Source organism: Cheilinus undulatus, linkage group 22 (genome assembly GCF_018320785.1).
Source record: "Cheilinus undulatus linkage group 22, ASM1832078v1, whole genome shotgun sequence".
Lineage (NCBI taxonomy): Eukaryota > Metazoa > Chordata > Actinopteri > Labriformes > Labridae > Cheilinus > Cheilinus undulatus.
The window spans coordinates 30,626,981-30,644,703 of NC_054886.1; the positions used below are offsets into that span (position 1 = coordinate 30,626,981).

Here is a 17,723-nt window from a genome sequence, read left to right on the forward strand (position 1 = left end):
GAATACCATCACCAGTCCATGGTATACCATTTTGCCAAATGAGAAGTAGAATTGGCTCCAACATTCCCCAAACCCACATTCCCAAGCAGAAGAGAAGATGGCTGAATGAGTGGTTGTGGAAGGCTCACCATGGAGGACAGAACTCCAGCTTAAAATGATGATGTGCTGGATAAAGTACCACCAAGCTGATGGCACTTGGACTCTGCTGCAACAGCAGTCCGAATAGGTTTTATTTTAACCTTTATGCCCCAGGTTAGCGGTATTGAATTTGTCTGTATGTGCTTGTTCTCTTTGTGTCTATTCAACTAGATCCAAAAGTTCCATCACACAGCTGCTGGGTGAAGGTTAAAGGTTCTTCCCCAAACAAAGACTTACCCATCTTTAGGTAGACACATCGGTACGCATGTAGCTTGTGTACTTCATGGCCATGCCCGGGTTTCAAGAGATTAAACCAAATTGTAAAGCAATGGCGATCTTTAACTGACTCCAATTCTATAAACACCTGAAACCCAAGCACGCACGTTAATGACTGATCAGACAAACAGGAAATCTATTTTTAGACTCACTCACAGGAAAATGTAGCTCACACCTTGTTTAGGAGAGGCATGTAGTTCTTAAAAGAACCAAAATACTCCATTGCTTTCCTGAGCTCCTGGGTCTCCGCCAGTGAAATATTCTTGATGAAGACAGCTCTATTTTCTTGGCCAGACTCACCCTGAATCCAGGAGTGAACATTTAATGCAAAATAATAAGAGGAAACAGAAAATGGTTTTCAGATTTGATTATAACCATTTGAAGAGTCCTACAAGGCTGACATGCTCACTCAAATGCTGACAGTTGGGGGAGAGAAGAAAGTAGTGAACCAAGTCTTAAACATGACGAGGGATAATAAATAAAAGTAACAGCCATTATAAACAGTGTGCCTTACTTACAGACCCCATCAGCTTCATGAGTTGTTGATATAACCCAAGCTACAATGAAAACATTGGCATGTTATTATATAGTACATAGATATTCCACAATACATCACATTAATATAATCTACTGAAATACTCTATCAAATAATACCTTTCTGCAAACAAAGAACAAGTGTCACATTCATGCTTACCGGTGTGTTCATTTTGCTTTCTTTTAAAATCTTCATTGAGAGGATATTTCCTTTTAAAATGATGCGCTGCTTAACAGCAGCTTTCAGTATTTCACGAGCACTCTCTATTGTTGGCATCACGGCAAAAGCCTAAGAACACCAGTAAAAAATAATAATAATAATAATAATAATAATTTAATAACTGAAATTAATTTAAATAATTTAATTTCATGTTAGTCATGACATGTAGCTCAAATTAATCTGATATAGGTTTCCATTGTGTTTTTAAAATCACAAAATACTAAGTAGATGGGCACAATATTATCAAGATAGAAGGGGGTGAAAAACATGTGAATTTTGTCCTGTCTCTTTTTCCTATCTTAAATTCTGCTCCATCAAGAAGTTAAGATCAACGTTTTAATTCATTTAAATTGACATTGTCAAAACCTTTGGAAATATGGGTTGTGATTTGTCTTCAAAGATATTGGTGGGTCCTGAGATTAGACTGGTTGAGGACCACTGCTCTAGAGTAACAGCAGGATATGAGATAAATGAACCAAACAACAAAAGAGGAATAAATGGAGCCTACCAAGCGAGCATGAGGAAAAACAAAAATGTTGTCGTCTGCGTGCCGAAACCCGAAGCGACTGAGCAGCCTGGCAACATCTTCTTCTGTGTAACTGCCGTTGTCATACTCCGGCAGATTAGATAGGAGCAACTGCTTCTGACCAACCTTTAAAAACTAGAAAAAATCAAACATAACAGTAAGAGGGGAAAGTACAGAATACTATTATACTTGTACAGTAATCTCCAACTTTGCTAACAAAGATGGAAAAACGTACGACAAGACAATCCATGCATATATTCCAACAATCCACCTATATTCATAGAAACACATTGCAGTATTTAGTATTATACTCAATACATCTGCTCAGGACATGATTCAGTTTTTATATATTAAGAGAAAAATAATGTTTATTTGTCTTGATTCATGTCAGTCTATCGTTTGGTTTAACTTAACAAAAAAACACAAATTCTGCAGCACCAAATTACCGAGGGAACTTACTTTTGGTCCAAAGCATCGCTTTGTGTCAAAGCATTCTGTAAAAACAGGGAGGAATAATTTAGAGAACACAAGCAAAAGAAGTTTTCAACATTTCCTAAACAATGGGATGTCGTGTAAAATAAAAGACATAAGAAATAGAATGTGATGATCTCCAAATCACTGAAACCCCTGAAGTTAAAAGGAACCCGGCATGTTAAAACATGCCTTTATTAAGATTAATGTCTTTTTTACGTACAGTATGTTGGGCAACATACACATGTTGCACCACTGTTTGGGTGTTGCTGTCATATGGTTGCACTGCTCTTTGCACCCCTCAGGACCAGTTGGGTCCTTTTAGACACTGGGCAATATCTTTGCCTGTCTTTAAGCTAATGACATGAGATTTTTCAAAAAAAGTAATGGCAAACCAAGGTTAAAAACTGCAACCTCACTTCTCATCTCACCTTCACAGTTTAAAAGTTAGACGTACACTGCACACATAGGACCCTCGGCCCAAACAGGTCCCTGTTGATCTAGGTCCCTGAGGCTCTATTTACTTCAACCCAAACATTCAACTCTGCAATTCATATTTGGAAAATATTCTTTGCTATATGTTTTTCTCATTATAAAAGGGGCTGCCATTATGAAACAATAGCTGGAAAATGTAAACAAATATTCAATACATTTAAAAAAACATTATCATTAGGATTAGGACTGAAGCTGATTAAAAGATTTGAGCTTTGAAAGTAGAGAAAAAATTAATCTATATGATTTTTTTTTTTTTTTATGATTTGATTTTTTAAGGGGTCTGTTTTGGTCCCAGGGGTCCTTAGTATAAGTTTTTCTGGGAAGACCCTGGATAAACGATTGTTCCCAAGTGGACCAATTAGTGTCATGTGAGGACAATGAGGCAGCAGTATGGCAGTAGTAGTTTAGTTCAAGTGACTGCAAGTCTTGATGAGAATAAATTAATAATCGAAAAGCTTACACCTAGAGTACATGTTTTAACAATAGAATGAGCATATTAACACACACCTGAAAGATACCAGAACTAAGCATACTTGTTGACCAGATCTAACATCTAAAACAGCATTCAAACGCACCCAAGCATATCTAGGAATTGTCAAATAGGAGATATCCTGAGGCCCATAAGAAAGACGGAAGCCAAACACCCTTACAGTTTCAGCCCCCATCAAACATCACTTCACATGTAAACATGTGCAGTCATAGATAGCAACCATCAGTAAAGCAGTGCATGACATAGACCCTTTCCAACAGACAGTAAGGCACCCCAATAGCCATTAAGGTCAGTCATTTACCAAAAAGCCATGCTAGGAATTGGATCTACAAAGCCAGAGGCCCTAAAAGACAAAGCGCAGAAGGCAAACATCAGGTACCTTAGCAGGCAGAAAGGCGCCCACTCTATCAGGTACCTTAGCAGGCAGAAAGGTGCCCACTTTTGCAACACAGAAGCAATGTATGCCTTCCCAGGCAAATAGCTGACTTATTACACACAGTAATGGGCGACACAGAAGCAAGGTATGCCTTCTCAGGCAAATAGCTGACTTATTACATACAGTGATGGGTAAAGAGAAGATGTGTGCTGGGTGAGCAGAGAAAGAATCAAATAGCAGAGTTATATCTCCACATCTATAATATAATGTTTTAAACACAAGCCATATCTTGACCAGGTACTCTTATTGTGTCCTACAACCAATGGTACTTGGTGTTGAATGTATCCAATGTATTCATGAATTTATACTGTATAACCTTCTGATTGCATTGTAGAGTGAGAAGCAACATGCCAAACATGCAAACAACCAACTGATGAATATAGGATGATTAGAAAACCAAAGGAACATATGTAAAAATGAAATTAAATATACTTTAAACATTTTTTTTTTAATCAAGGTCTTCTGAGCTAGTTTATAATGGTGGCCAGAGAGGAGCAAATGTGGCCAGGGAGGAGCAAATAAGCCATAATTATAAACGGCCCAAATATGGGAATTTTAGAGAAACTAGGGGCAGGAGCTCTGCCCCTATGAGAGGTGGGCCTAGAAGACCCAAAGAGTATAAAAGGCGATGCACAAAGACAATTCTTCAGTTGGATGGTGCCTCCACTCAGAGTTTATTGCTTGTACTCACCTGAGACTTTAATAAACTCTTTCCTGCATCAGAAGCCTATGTCTGCTGAGCAGTTCTTTGCCTGATAGTTGACTTCAACATTTTTGGACAACTGTTTGCTGAATCCAGTCTGGCCTATTTGATTGACCCACTACAGTCTGTAAATCAGTGATTCCCATAGTGGGACTCTTGTGCAGTCTAGACTTTCTATTTTTTTTTAAATGTTTTTGAGCCTTCTGAAGTATAAAGAAAAATGGGAACCTGGACTGTTTAACAGCTGAAACCCTACATAAAGCGAGAAATGTAAAACATTCCACCTACACAATGGCATAGTAGTGAACAAGACCCTGACCCTGCTTTCAGCTTTCTTAAAGGTGTTCTAGCATACCACTCAAAATGGGAATACAATGAAATCTATTTTCCCTACAATTTAATGAGGGGTCTTGATCATCAAAGTCCGTTTTTCTTTCATTTTACACAACATCTACCTACAAAGGATACAGAGTTGGATTGATGATGTCCATATATATTACAGGAGGAAAAGAATGTCTACATACTGGGTTTTAATTGTACCTATTTTCTTTGGATCCAGGAGCTTGTCTACCATCTCCCCAACAGTCAGAGGGTTAACCACAATAGAGGAGGGAGGCTGCTGCTCACTCACTGCTGCAGCTGTTGGCTGAGTTGTCAAAGATACACTTTCCACTGTTGAGGCATCTTCAGAAGCTTTGTAAGCATCCTTGGCTGAGACTGCATCTGAAATTGGTGTTTGACTCTCTCTGAGAATGTCTGAATTTGTTGAATTCCCTTCGTCTTTGAAAATACCTGTGTCCACAGGCTCCACAACTTTAACTTCTGACAGCCCAAGATCCATTGGCTCATCTGCATCATCAGCATCGTCAACTTTTACTTGATCCTTGTTTTCAGCTGATGCATTTACTTTTTCAACAGCCTCCACTGAATCGTCCAGCATCACCAAATTTTCCTGACCCGTAGTTTCAGGTTCTTTAGGCTCCGGATTGTCAAAATCAGTCCGCTTCATTGAAGCTGTTGAGACAGGCCTACTTAGGTCTTCTGTTATGGTTTCTTGGACATTCACTCCGGCAGCCTTTACTGTGTCTTCCAGCAGCTCCAAAGATTCTTGAACCTGAGTTTCAATTTCTTTATGCCTTGGTTTTTCCATATCAGACTTATAATATGGAGCTGTTGATTTGGTGGCCTTACTCAGATCCTTTGTTATGGTTTCTTGGACATTTACTTTTGTGGCAGCCTCTCGTGCAGGCAGCTCATTAACTGAGCTTTGGGGTTTCTGCATAACTGAGCCTGTTCCAGCTTTAGAATTCAACACCTCTGCCTTAATCACTGTACCTTTCACATGTTTTGCAGCTTTGGGCTTGTTTTTAAGCCCTGCAACAGGCTCCTTACTCATGGTTTTAGATGTTTCAGGTATTGGCCTTTGTTTGGAGTCAGGAGACCCAGACTTGGAACTTGAGATAGTTTTCTGCTCAATCCCCTCCTTTGGCACAGCTCCTTTGATAGCCATAGTTTTGCTGCGTATCTGCTGGGAAGAGACATTTTTTGCTTCTGATACCCCAAGCTCTGGCTCATCTCCATCGTCAGCTTCTTCAACTTTAGCCAGTTCCTTATTTTCACCTGGAACATCTGACTTTGTGTTTTCCAGCAACACCAAAAACTCTTGAACAATAGTTTCAGATACTTTTGGCATGAGATTTTCCACATCATACTGATAATATGGAGCTGTTGATTTTGAAGGCTCACTTGGACCTTTTGCAATTGCTTCTCGGACATTTTCTCCTGTGGGAACCTCTTGTGCAGGTAGCTCATCAACTGAAATTTGGCATTGCTGCATGGTTGAAACTATTTTAGCCTTAGAGTCCAGCACTTCTGCAGTAACCACTGTGCCTTTTGCTTGATCTGCAGCTTTGGGCTTGTTTTTCAGCTCAAGCATGGGTTCTTTAGTGGGTATAGGTTTCTTAGATACTGGCTGTTTTGAGCCAACAGCAGTAGGTTGATTTTCAGGAGACCCAGACTTGGAACTTGATGATTTCTGCTTATCCACCACCTTTACTACAGCTCCTTTCATTGACAAAGTCCCAGATTTTAGGGTTTTCACTGTCTGTTTGGATGGAAAACGTGTAGCTTCTGATACCCTTAGCATCGAAGCATCTGCATCATCACATTTGTCAACTTTTGTTTGATCTTTATTTTCAACTGATGCATTTACTTTGTCAACTGGCTTTAGTGTCTCTTCCAACAACTCCAAAAATTCTTGAGCCTTAGTTTCAGATTCTTTAGTATCAAGATTTTCCACATCAGACTGACAAGGTGGAGCTGCTGATTTGGTAGGCTCACGTGGATCTTTTGCAGTTGTTTCTTGGATATTTTCTTCTGTGAGAGCCCCTCGTTCAGGCAGCTTCTTAACTGGAGTGTGGGGTTTCTGCAGAATTGAAAATGTTTCGGCCTTTGAGTCTGACATCTTTGCTGTGACCTCTGTGCCTTTTGCTGGCTCTTCAGCTTTGGACTTCACTTTAAGCTCCACAAAAGGTTCCTTATTAGTGGTTATAGATGTTTCAAGTATTGGCAATTGTTTAGAACCAACAGCATCACGTTGATTTTCAGAAAATCCAGACTTGGAACTTGAGGGTGTTTTCTGCAAAAGTACTGCAAATTCTGAAGCTCCTTCGGCAGCCAACACTTCAAATTTTAAGGCTCTTGCTGTCAGCTGCTCTGAGATTTTTTTCCCTTCAAATCCTGTGACCATCTCATGTGCATCATCAGCTTCATTGACCCTTGCATGATCATTATTTGTAACTGGTACAGTTTCTTTTTCAGATTGTTTTGGCTTGAGATTTTCCATATCAGACTGATAATATGGAGCTGTTGATTTTGTGGACTCACTTGGATCTTCAGCATTTTTTTCTTTAACATTTTCTTCTGCAGGAGCATCTTTTACAGGCAGCTTAACAACTGGTGTTTGGGATTTCTGATTGATTGAAAGATTTTCAGCTTTAGAATTAAACACCTTTGCTTGAATCGCCTTGCCTTTTGCCGGTTCTTCAGCTTTGGGCTTCTCTTTAAGCGCCAACATGGGTTCTTTGCCGGTGGATTTAGACTTCTTAGGTACTGGCTGATTGGGGTCCTTAGGTTTATTTTCAGAAGAACTAGACTTTGTTTCCTGCAGAGCCACTGTTGCTTCTGTGGCTCTTTTTCCAGCCAAAACTCGAGTTTTTAAGGTTTTTGCCGTCAGCTGGTATGAGACATTTTCACCCTTTGGTACTGTGACCGCTGGTTCATGGGCAGCAACAGCCTCCTCAACATTTGCTGCATCATTATTTTTAACAGGTATATTTGCTTTTTCACGTTCTTTTGGCTTGAGATTTTCTACTTTAGACCGCTGATCTGGAACTGCTGACTCAGAGGGCTCATGTTGATCTTTTTCTGCTGTTTCTTTCACATTTTCTTCTGTGGCAGCCTTCTGTGCACTCAGCTTGGCAACTGGAGTTGGAACCCTTTCAGCTTTAGAACCCAACACCTTTGACTTAATCGCTGTGCTTTTTGCAGGTCCTGTTACTTTGGGCTTCTCTATAAGCCCCGCTACAGGTATTTTAACAGTGGTTTTAGATATTTCGGTTGTAGACCTTCCTTTGGAGTCGACGACATTTGTCTGAGTCCCAGTCTTGAACGGTGAGGATGTTTTATGCTTAACAACTGCTCCTTTTGCAGCAAGATTTCCTTTTCGTAATGTTTTTGCTTTCTGCTGGGATGAGACATTTTGAGCTTCTAACACCACAACCTTTTCTTTGGTATCCATGGTTAAACATTTATACATGGCAGGTGAAGGAGGTTGAGCTCCTCCATTGGTGGATTCAGTTGTAGATGCATTGGACATGACAGATTTTCTGTGGAAAAAACAAAACACCAAAGATGGAGAGAATGCAGAAATGCTAAGTCTTAGCAATGGTTTAATGCATTCGTATAACCTCAATCATTTTGGCTTACAGAATAACACAGATTTAATACCTTGATTCAGCAAATAGAATGACATCTGGAAAATAAACTATTGAGGAAAGCAAATACAAAAAGAGATTACCCCCATTGGAGGACAGACATTTAGACTAACAAGACAAAACTACTCACTTCTGAGAAGCTTTCTTTTCCTCCTTGGAAACAGCATCCTGTGAACAAACAAATTCAGATTTGTTTTAGTAGATTGAATTGAACTGTTGACAGTGTGGCCACACATTTGAACTGGGCTCATTCCCAGAGGTCAAATATGAAAAAAACAGCGTACAGCACCTGTCCATTAATGACAGTGAGAGGGATTCCGTCAATGTAGAGGTACTTCAAATACCTCAGTTTCTTAGCATCTTCCGCATTCTCAAAAACCACCACTGCCTATGAATGAATAAAAAAAGACAATAAATCAAACTAATCTGGAGTGTTTGTGAATAAAGGATCGATGAAGAAAGCTCTGTGTGAACAGGGACGTGTTTCAAGGACTGGATGCAGACCTGTAAATGTCATGGTTTAGTTACAGCAAATACCAAATAAAATCAATACATCACCAACAGAAAATACAATTTCTTCACACTCGCCAATGTACCTCCATCTTGGCCCAAAACATCACAACAGACTTGATTTTTCCAAACTGCTCCACAGCAGAAAGCAGCTCACTGTGCGTTAGAGTGTTATGAATCCCGTGTAGTTTCACCACGGTGGGAGAGGATGATTTATCCGACTGTGGTCAGGGAGAAAACAAAACTCAGACTTAGATAAATACAGTGCTGAATGTCACAAAAGCAGAAATTAATAGTTGCTTAAAGATGATAAAGATACACAAGTTTGTGAAGAACAGAAGAGCTGTGCTCCAAATTTTCAGAGTGCCCATCAGTCAAGTCAGTTTAACTTCAGTGATACTAATTAATTGAGCACAAATGATAGTAACTCATTTTACCCCTTACAGGACAATTGGTGCAACAGAGAGGAAATAAGAACAAGAAATAAGAGAACCCCCAAAAAGGGTATGGTTTTGAATGCAGTTAATAAGGAAAATTATGCTCTTTATTATTCCTTACTGACTCCTCATGTTGGTGTTCTGCTAGAGTCCAAGCAACTACTGGTGGAGGGGAATACCAGCAGCCTTATCAGGTTGCACAAGTATTTCAGCTCCTTCAGAATGGTGCATACACGTGCAGTGAGGTTTGCTGTGTTTCCTTGCATCGTCTCAAGACCATAGTGGAGTTATCAGGAGACCAGCAGTTGCACAAAGAGAACTGGAAAGGGCCATAGAAGGGCATCAACCCAGCAGCAGGTCCGCTAGCTCCTGCCTTGTGCCTAGAGGAACATCAGATACTACCAGAGCCCCACAAAATGACCACCAGCAGGCAGGCTCACTTGAGCCCAAAGTCTGCTACGGTTTAGCTAGTGGGAATGCAAATGTGATGTGCTCAGGCTGAGGGAGAGGTGGTCTTGAGTATGATACAAGTGAACCGTGCACTTAAAATTTGACCGCAAGCATGACAAAGCTGTAGTCAGCAAGTAGAGTTGAAAAGGTAATAAAGTTCTGTCTTTTAAAAAACATTATATCTGTGCAGCATGGGCCCATTTTATCCTCTGTGCAACATTGATGTGCAAATAGAGGGCAATTGCTGGCATCTCAAAAATTATTAAAAAAATATATTTGATGGTAAGATGGACTCTTTTGCCAGAAAAACTATCACTGCTCAGTTCATGACTTGAGTGGTTGCCATGGTTACTGCTGCTCCCTTCTTGTTTGTGGATTTACAAACCAGCCACGTGCATACTGCCACCTGCTGTATTGGACTATGAACATACGCAAGTGGGCTCGGGCATGGACTGTGAAAGCAAGCCGGGGGGGGCAATCGCGCCAGAGTGCAGTACAAAAAAAAAAAAAAAAAACTGAATGCCTTGACTTTTGGAGCAGAGCATTTTCATTGCTTACAAGAAACATGATTGTTTACTTCATTTATCATGTTTTCATTCAAACAGGGAAGTAGAAAGACTTCTTGGTAAGAACTTCAGCCTTTGTTTAAAAACTTGCCTCGCTTGTCTTCAAGCTGGGCTTTTTTTTGGAAGTCTTTGTTGCCGACTCCTTTCTTGCTGTTGAAGAGGAAGATGAGGCATTTGAAGATGATCTCGTCCCACCACCAGATTGGGAAGAGGAGCGTTTCTGTGATTTGCCAGAGAAAGAGGAAGATGACTTTATCTTGGAAAGTTCTGCCACTAAGGCAGGAGCAAGAGTTTTAACCACAGCTTCCAGGTCAGACTGATTTGCCAGCGACTGGACACCTAGAGGGACAAAGCAGAAGTCTGTCAGACAGTGAAGCAGTGTTTACCGTTACTGTCTATTTAATAAATGTGTAGTATTCTAAAGAAAATCTTCTGCGCCTCATTTTTTAAATTGTGAAATGTATAATACAGCAAAATTCACAGAAAAAAAACCTATACAAAAATAGTGAGACTTGTTGCTCATATTGTTCGCATTTGGAGTTCATATGACTTTTACACTATTTCATAATACCCTTTGAATTGCACTTAGGGAAAGTCTTCTGGTTTATTTCTCAAACCTGATGTTTTCAGAAGTTTCTTAGCCAGTCTCTGTGCACATTTCTTCCTGTCTCGTTCAGGAGATGACTCTGAGTCTGTGGGTGATCGCCTCTTACGTTTCCTTCTCGCTGGTGTTCGCCTCTCACGGCTCCTTCTTGGTGTTGACGATCGTCTGTCTCTTCTCCTTGGAGATGACCATCGGTCTGGGCTGCTTGAATACGATCGATATCGGGAGGAGATCCAGGGATCATACCATGGGGAACGGGAACGAGAGCGGGAGCGGGAAAAGGAACGGGAGCGGGAGTGGGAGCAGGAGCGGAAGTGGGACAGAGAACGAGAGCGTGAACGGGACCATGACGGAGACCTAACAAAGAAAAGTTGAAAACTTAAAAAATTCATAAATTCATACACAATCAGGTGGTGAGAGGGATCTCTGGTGAACATGTGTTTGTTGACACCATAGGTGTTGTCTGACAGACCTGTGATGGTATCTGGAGTGACGGTGGGATCGTGATCGACTGCGTTGTTTATCCCTTCCACACTTTGAGCCTCGGTGGCGACGAGGGCTTTCTGACTTGGACCAAGAACGACTGTCACACCTGCTTCTCTTATGCCTGGAAGTCTGTGCAGAGGTTGAGAGTGAGGCCTTGGCATCTTGAGCTGCAGCTCTGTAGACAGGAACAACAACAAAGGCATAGGAGAAAGATGAAAAACCTGAAAACGTTAAATAAACCTATGGCATAAAAGCTAGACTGACATGCTACAATTTGAGCCTTGGACAAAGTACAGAATCATATAGTGTACATCAGACCAGACAATGAGTAGCAGAACTGCCCAATATTGGCAGAGAACTTTTACCTGGACTCAAGATCAAGTTCAGCAGCCCATTCAGGGTATCTGTGAGAAAGACAATTAAAACAGATTTATTCAGGGGGCAAACAGCCACATTTACAACAAAAGCTTTGAATTCAGGCAGGTCGTGATGAACTTTTGTATTGTATTGGGATTTCTTCTAAAGAGAGATGATGTACTCAAAGGCAGGGGTTCTCAACCTTTTCAGCCCGCGACCCAAAAATGTGGCAAAAATAGGCATAAACAGTGGTTAAAAAAAAAAAAAAAAAAGAGTTAAAATGTGGCTAAAACTGCTTTCATTTGGCAAAAATGGGTTAAGTAAATGGTAAAAATTTGTTAAAATTGGTGGGAAACTGATGAAAAGGGGTGAAATTTTTGACAAGATTGGTGTAAAGTGAAAGCAGTGTAATTTAAAAAATATTCTTAGTTTTTTTTGGGGCAACTGGAGACCCCCTCTCAGTGTCTTGCGACCCACAAGGGGGTCCCAACCCTAAGGTTGAAAACCACCGCTCTAAGGGATACTTACATAGATATATGGTAACTGTGATTTAATTTGACAAGATCTTTAGTACAAAGAGAAAGACTGACTTTTGTCGCAGTTTCTTGCAATTGTCGAAATGAAGGATGCTGTTGTGGTGGGTGATCCAAGCCTAGTCACCAGGGGAGAAAAAGACAGTGCAACTTGTTGTGTGTGTCCACCTTATCTAAAAATTAAAATTGTATGAACAAAAGCAGAAACAGTTCCTATAAATACATATCTTTGAGCCTTCTTGGCACCTTAATAAGTCCAACAAAATTTACATCAGTTATAGTTCTCTTCTGATAGGCATCTGTAGGTGTTTTTCTCATACCTACAGCCAAGTCAGAGTCCGAGTTTACCAGAGAACCCGGACAGAACCTACGCATGCATGGGGAGAACATGCAAACTCTGCACCTCAACGTGAATCAAACAAAGTACCTTCTTGTTGTGAGGCAACAGTGCTAAGTCAATCTGCAGCTAACCCCTTTCCTTCCGTTTAGCCCACAAAATATTTGAAAACAAGAAACTTATTGAAAAAACTATCAAAGAGAAAAGATCTTGTACAAAATAAGTACAACTCCTGGCTTTTGGGTTGTAAGCTGCTGGCTGATCTATCTGTATGAGGGATTGATATGTCCTTATGTACATCAAAGTCTTCTCTGCAGAGGTCATACTCAAGGTTGGATAAGGTCAAAAACATGGCAGGAGGAGTCCAGTTAGTCCCATGACACCTCAGCTGAACAATGATTTCCACCATGCAAATACATATATATATTCTCTTTTTATCTACCCTACCACATGGCAAACAGTATTGTCACCTTCAACAGACCCAGGCTTAGCAAGAGGGTGGGAAAGCAGCGCTACAGTGAGGTGCCCTGACTGGGGCTAGCACTCAACCCCCAGCAAACCGGGCTGACACTTGACTTCTCCCTCTACCTACCCCTGTAAAACTCTTAATTGCAACTTTCAACCACTCTTTGGCCACCTTGTCCTTATTTAGTGGCCTGAACTGCTTCATCTGGCATCTCCTTAACTGTCTTTTGCAAATTCTGTCCCTGCACTCCCAGCTTTTAAAGTAATGAAAAAGCTGACCTTTCTACAAATCCTCTACACCCCACTTCTACAGGACGAGTCCTAACTTTCCATTCTCACTGTTCAGCTTTTGCTCCTTTCATAGGTTTCCTCCACAGAATCCTCCCATGGAACCGGCAGTTCTATAAAACATACACTGATTGGCAGACCATAGAACTATGTCAGCCCTTAAACTAGTGCAAAGCAGTCCTAGAAAAGAAGTCATCTTAAACAATCTTCCATCATGTCTGGGTGAACAATTTCTTCATAATTGTAGATACTTTCATGTCATTTGTTCTTGGAATTATTACCTGAAATTTTAAAATTAAGAATGGAAAGAAAACTTTGCCACTCACCTGCATATTCTTACTTTTTTTGTTACACAAAGAACAGGTATGTGGGAAAAGTCGTGGTGTGGTGGTGGAAGCATAGTCATTCATCATGGCTTGCGTTGGCTTGGAAACTGCAACTTTGGCTGAAGACTGTGTGACAGAAGTCAGGAGGCCCAAGTGACTGAAGTTAGACAGATCTATGGGTGGCTGAGGCAAAACTGGAGGGGAAACAATGGGTCGAGAACAGCGAGGAACTGGTGGAACCAATGTTTGAGCAGAAGAAACTGGAGGCCACATTGTCTGTCCTGTGTGAGATGCAGGTTGCATTTCCTCTTTTACTGTCTGTTGAACCTGCATCTGCTCCATCTGCTTCTGCTGCAATCGCTGCTCTGAAGTCTGCCAAGTCTTCTTCTGCTTATGAGTCTGCTTTAGGCTCTTCTGCTTCTGAGTTTGCTGCATCTGTTGTATTTGCTCCTTCTCTTTTCCCTGCTGCCTAAAAATGTGTTCAACCACAACTGACCTTTTGCTTTTATGTGAATCTTTTGTACCACTAGCTTCATTACTGCCGATGTTCACAAGTGCAGGACCGCTGGGGTGTATACTAAGGGGCTGAGTGGAGGGTTGTTGGGTTTTCAATACCGACTGATCAACTTCTTTCAAAGGAGTGGGTTTTAAGGCCTCAGAGTTGAGATGTCCGATGTGTGCGTCTTTCTTTGGCGGAGGGAAAGAACTGAGATTACACTGCAAAGCCTGGTTTGGTTGAGTCGGCAGTTGTTTAGTCTGATCACTTTTTTGAAAAGATGCAGAGTTCAGTGCTGAACTACACAAAGAGCTGGGACTGGTAAAAGAATTTGTTTTCCCACTCAAAGAACCCAAGGCACTGCTTTTCCACTCTGCTGTATTTTGTTGCAGTGATTCAAGAATGTGTCTTCTAGCAGCACTGTCCATAGACAGCACACTGCCAATCATCCCACCGTTCTCTAAGTTACATTTCCCTCCAATCTTAGTCCCCAACCCTGCTGGGTATTTGCCAGTGTAGCTGTAGCCAATCATGTTGCTTGACTGGAAACCATCTGAGCATGTGCTCTCCTGCTGCATCAATGCCCCTCTAGTTCTGGTCAAATTGCAACTGTCCACCCCACTCACTGGTCTGTTGGATTGGGGTTCTGGTAGGGTTTTTGACTTCCTTGTTGTTGTTGCTCTCTTGTCCTTCTGAAGGAGTATTTGTTGCAAGATGAATGGCAGATTAGCAGGAGTCATCTGGTCTGCAGGATAGGCAATGAGTTGCTCCAAATCATCTTTTTCAAGTCCGAAGTGCATAAGGATGTTAGCAGCAGCTTCTGAGGTGTACTTAGGTTGGCCGGACTTAGGGACAAAAGAATTGTGTACAACTTGTACATCATGGTCATAATCTTTGAACCCTGGAATGGACTTAATATCACATCTTTCATTGGGGGTTCCATACCTACTGTCATCACTGCTTTTGAAGCTAGAAAAAGCATGTGGCATGTTGAATTTAGAGACATCATTTGTAGGTCTACTGTAGTTTGATGACAAGTCAAAGGACCTGCTGTCACTCTGAATGTCCAAGTTTTGTCTATGACCAAGAGAGAACGAGGTAGAGGACTTAGGATAGGAGACTATTCCTGTGCCCGAAGAACAAAATTCATCTCTCTGTATGCTGGAAAAGCGAGTATCCTGGTCCATGGGGTGATTCACTGAGCTTCCAACAAGCCTCACCTCCTCTCTGATTCTTCTAATATGCATGTCTACAGAGCTTTCTATACCCTCACCCAGTACAGACCTACTTTGTTCGGGTATGTAATTTCTTTGCAGAGACAATTGGTTCATTGGCCAAGAGTTGCCAGAGGAAGCTCCAGAAGAACTGAGGCTGGAACCAGGTCCAAGAAAGCAGGATGCCTCCTGAGGGCCCCTTTCTGTTTGTGAACTAGAGAGTCCATAAGAGCCCTGGGAGGAACTTTGCTTCCCAGTGGCATAGGGGTGATACAGGGGATGTGACATAGCATTTCCGATCTTCAGAAGGCTGGAGTGATTGATGACTGCACCCCTTGGAGAGGGAGGTGTCGTGGATAAGAAAGGAACAGATTTGTTTGTGTTGGATGCAAAGGTAACTCCTTCTTTGCAAAAGTAAGAGTGTTGCTTTCTACAGCCACTGTTAGCTGGACTTTGGGTGGAGACAGCTACAAGGAGGCAGCTTGCTGGCCAATCAGGAGTGAGCTCCACACATGCAAAAGGCTCATCAGGGGCCCAGGAGCAGAACAACAGGTGGAGGTCTCCAATAGCAACCGAAATCTGGAAAGATAAAAAGAAAGGAAGAGCCTACTGAATGAGGCAAAACACAAACTCAATGGATGACAAAGTACCACCATATGCAAGGTTGGGTTTTCAAAGTCAGTGCTTCCTGTCGAACTTAATTTCAACAGCTCAATTTCCTGGTCTTCAACTAGAGAGACAAAAGGAGAGGTAAAAGAACCAAGCACAGAAGGAGAAAATAGTCAGAAATTTTAACAGGAGATCCAGAAGACAGAACTTCATGTAATACACCTTTAAAATATGCACATGACAACAGAAATTAGAGATGTGAATTGTTAAATATCCCTAGATTTTATTGGATTCAAATACTGGGGGTCACAATTAGATCCAGAATGGATTTTTGATTCAAACCGACTCCCTACATTTTTCTGCTTCAGTCTGTTAGGCATTAAAGGGCTGTAAATTTATTATTTGATATTAAAGATTTAAAAAATGTGCTCAAAATTATGTTCTTAAGCATATTTGTTGAGTTTTTTAATCATCTAATTACATTTATGGCAAAGAAAAATGGTCATTTGTGCTGAAATTACAAGATATTTCAATATGAATCAAAGGTGTGAGCTTAAGCAGTAAAGTTTTTTATCAGAAACTCATCAGCAGAAAAAGATTGATCTTATCTAGTAGAGTAGAAATTACGTTTTAACAAGTGACTGTGTTAACTGGTGACTTTTCAGCTGAAAGTGTCAGCAGTTGTTCTAGTTACAACACTGTTAAACATTGAATATTTTCTGTTATGTCTACATATGCTTAGGAGATATGAAAGAGAAAAACTAAACAAAGGGGCTCTTTTACTTTTCAACATTCATATTTCAATATATTCATATAGTCATAATTAACATGGTCACTTGATAAACTGTAACACCAACCTTTGACAACAGATCAATATTTTCATTGTCTGTGTCAATCAGCAGTTGCAGGAAAAAAAAAAGTTGCAAACACTTGCAGAAAAACAGTTGCATCCAAAGCCCAACCCACGAAAATGTGTTGACCCATTTAATTGTTAGCAGCATATTTCGGTAGCAAAGTTAGCTAATGGTAAAAACCACCAAGTCGTTGCTAGAGACCATTCAAGTGGAAACATAAATAAAAAAAAAAAGTGTACTAGTGATGTTACAAGGTGAAGAATCGGCTGAGAATTAACTATAAATTATACTTCAGTTAAGTTTGTTAGACTTAAGTTGACAAAACACACAGAACTGTCAGTTGAGCACTACATTCACGCCCCTGGTCTTTGAGCCTCTTTGCAGGTGAACATCCTCATGCCAGTGTTGAAGATCATCACTTAGTGTTTCAGTAGCATGTTGCACCTGGCACAACCTTTGTGCAACTTAATTCTCATTTCCTTGACCAAATAGCGCTAAACCATGCTGCTGCTGCTATAATAATAACAATAATAATTTTATTTATATAGCACTTTTAATGAGAGACTATCATTTTAAAAAATGCCATCAGTTCATCTTTGGATAAAAAGAGCAGAACATGGTGGTAGCCATTAAGCACAGTTGCAAAGGCAATGAGTGACACGTAACAGCATAACAGTTTCAACATCTGAACAGGATTACAGACCAGCAGTGATGCACACTGAAACCATGGATTGTTATCAAGGGATGCACAATATAAGATTTTTGCTGATATCTGATTTTTGTTTATATCTGATATGCCAGTATTTCCAAACTTTCGGAGGTCTTACAAAATCATGGTCCATTGTCAAGTTAAGCTGTGATAACCATATCTCATTTTTACCTGAATAATAACCAGTAATTAAAGCAA

General features: G+C 40.7%; 1 protein-coding gene across 1 annotated transcript in view; it reads right to left on the reverse strand.

Moving 5' to 3' along the window:
- The window catches only part of LOC121504464, a 36,171-nt gene that overhangs the window by 17,293 nt on the left and 1,155 nt on the right, over positions 1-17,723 (reverse strand). The window contains exons 2-17 of the mRNA XM_041779255.1: positions 13,644-15,932; positions 12,285-12,346; positions 11,703-11,741; positions 11,324-11,512; positions 10,865-11,208; positions 10,339-10,586; positions 8,881-9,015; positions 8,574-8,672; positions 8,415-8,452; positions 4,830-8,176; positions 2,154-2,188; positions 1,677-1,829; positions 1,109-1,237; positions 933-971; positions 590-715; positions 376-502 (exon numbers count right to left, since the gene is read on the reverse strand). Of these exons, the coding sequence (XP_041635189.1) occupies positions 376-502; positions 590-715; positions 933-971; positions 1,109-1,237; positions 1,677-1,829; positions 2,154-2,188; positions 4,830-8,176; positions 8,415-8,452; positions 8,574-8,672; positions 8,881-9,015; positions 10,339-10,586; positions 10,865-11,208; positions 11,324-11,512; positions 11,703-11,741; positions 12,285-12,346; positions 13,644-15,641 (7,108 nt within the window). The 5' untranslated portion in view covers positions 15,642-15,932. The remainder of the gene's footprint in view (positions 1-375; positions 503-589; positions 716-932; positions 972-1,108; positions 1,238-1,676; positions 1,830-2,153; positions 2,189-4,829; positions 8,177-8,414; positions 8,453-8,573; positions 8,673-8,880; positions 9,016-10,338; positions 10,587-10,864; positions 11,209-11,323; positions 11,513-11,702; positions 11,742-12,284; positions 12,347-13,643; positions 15,933-17,723) is intronic.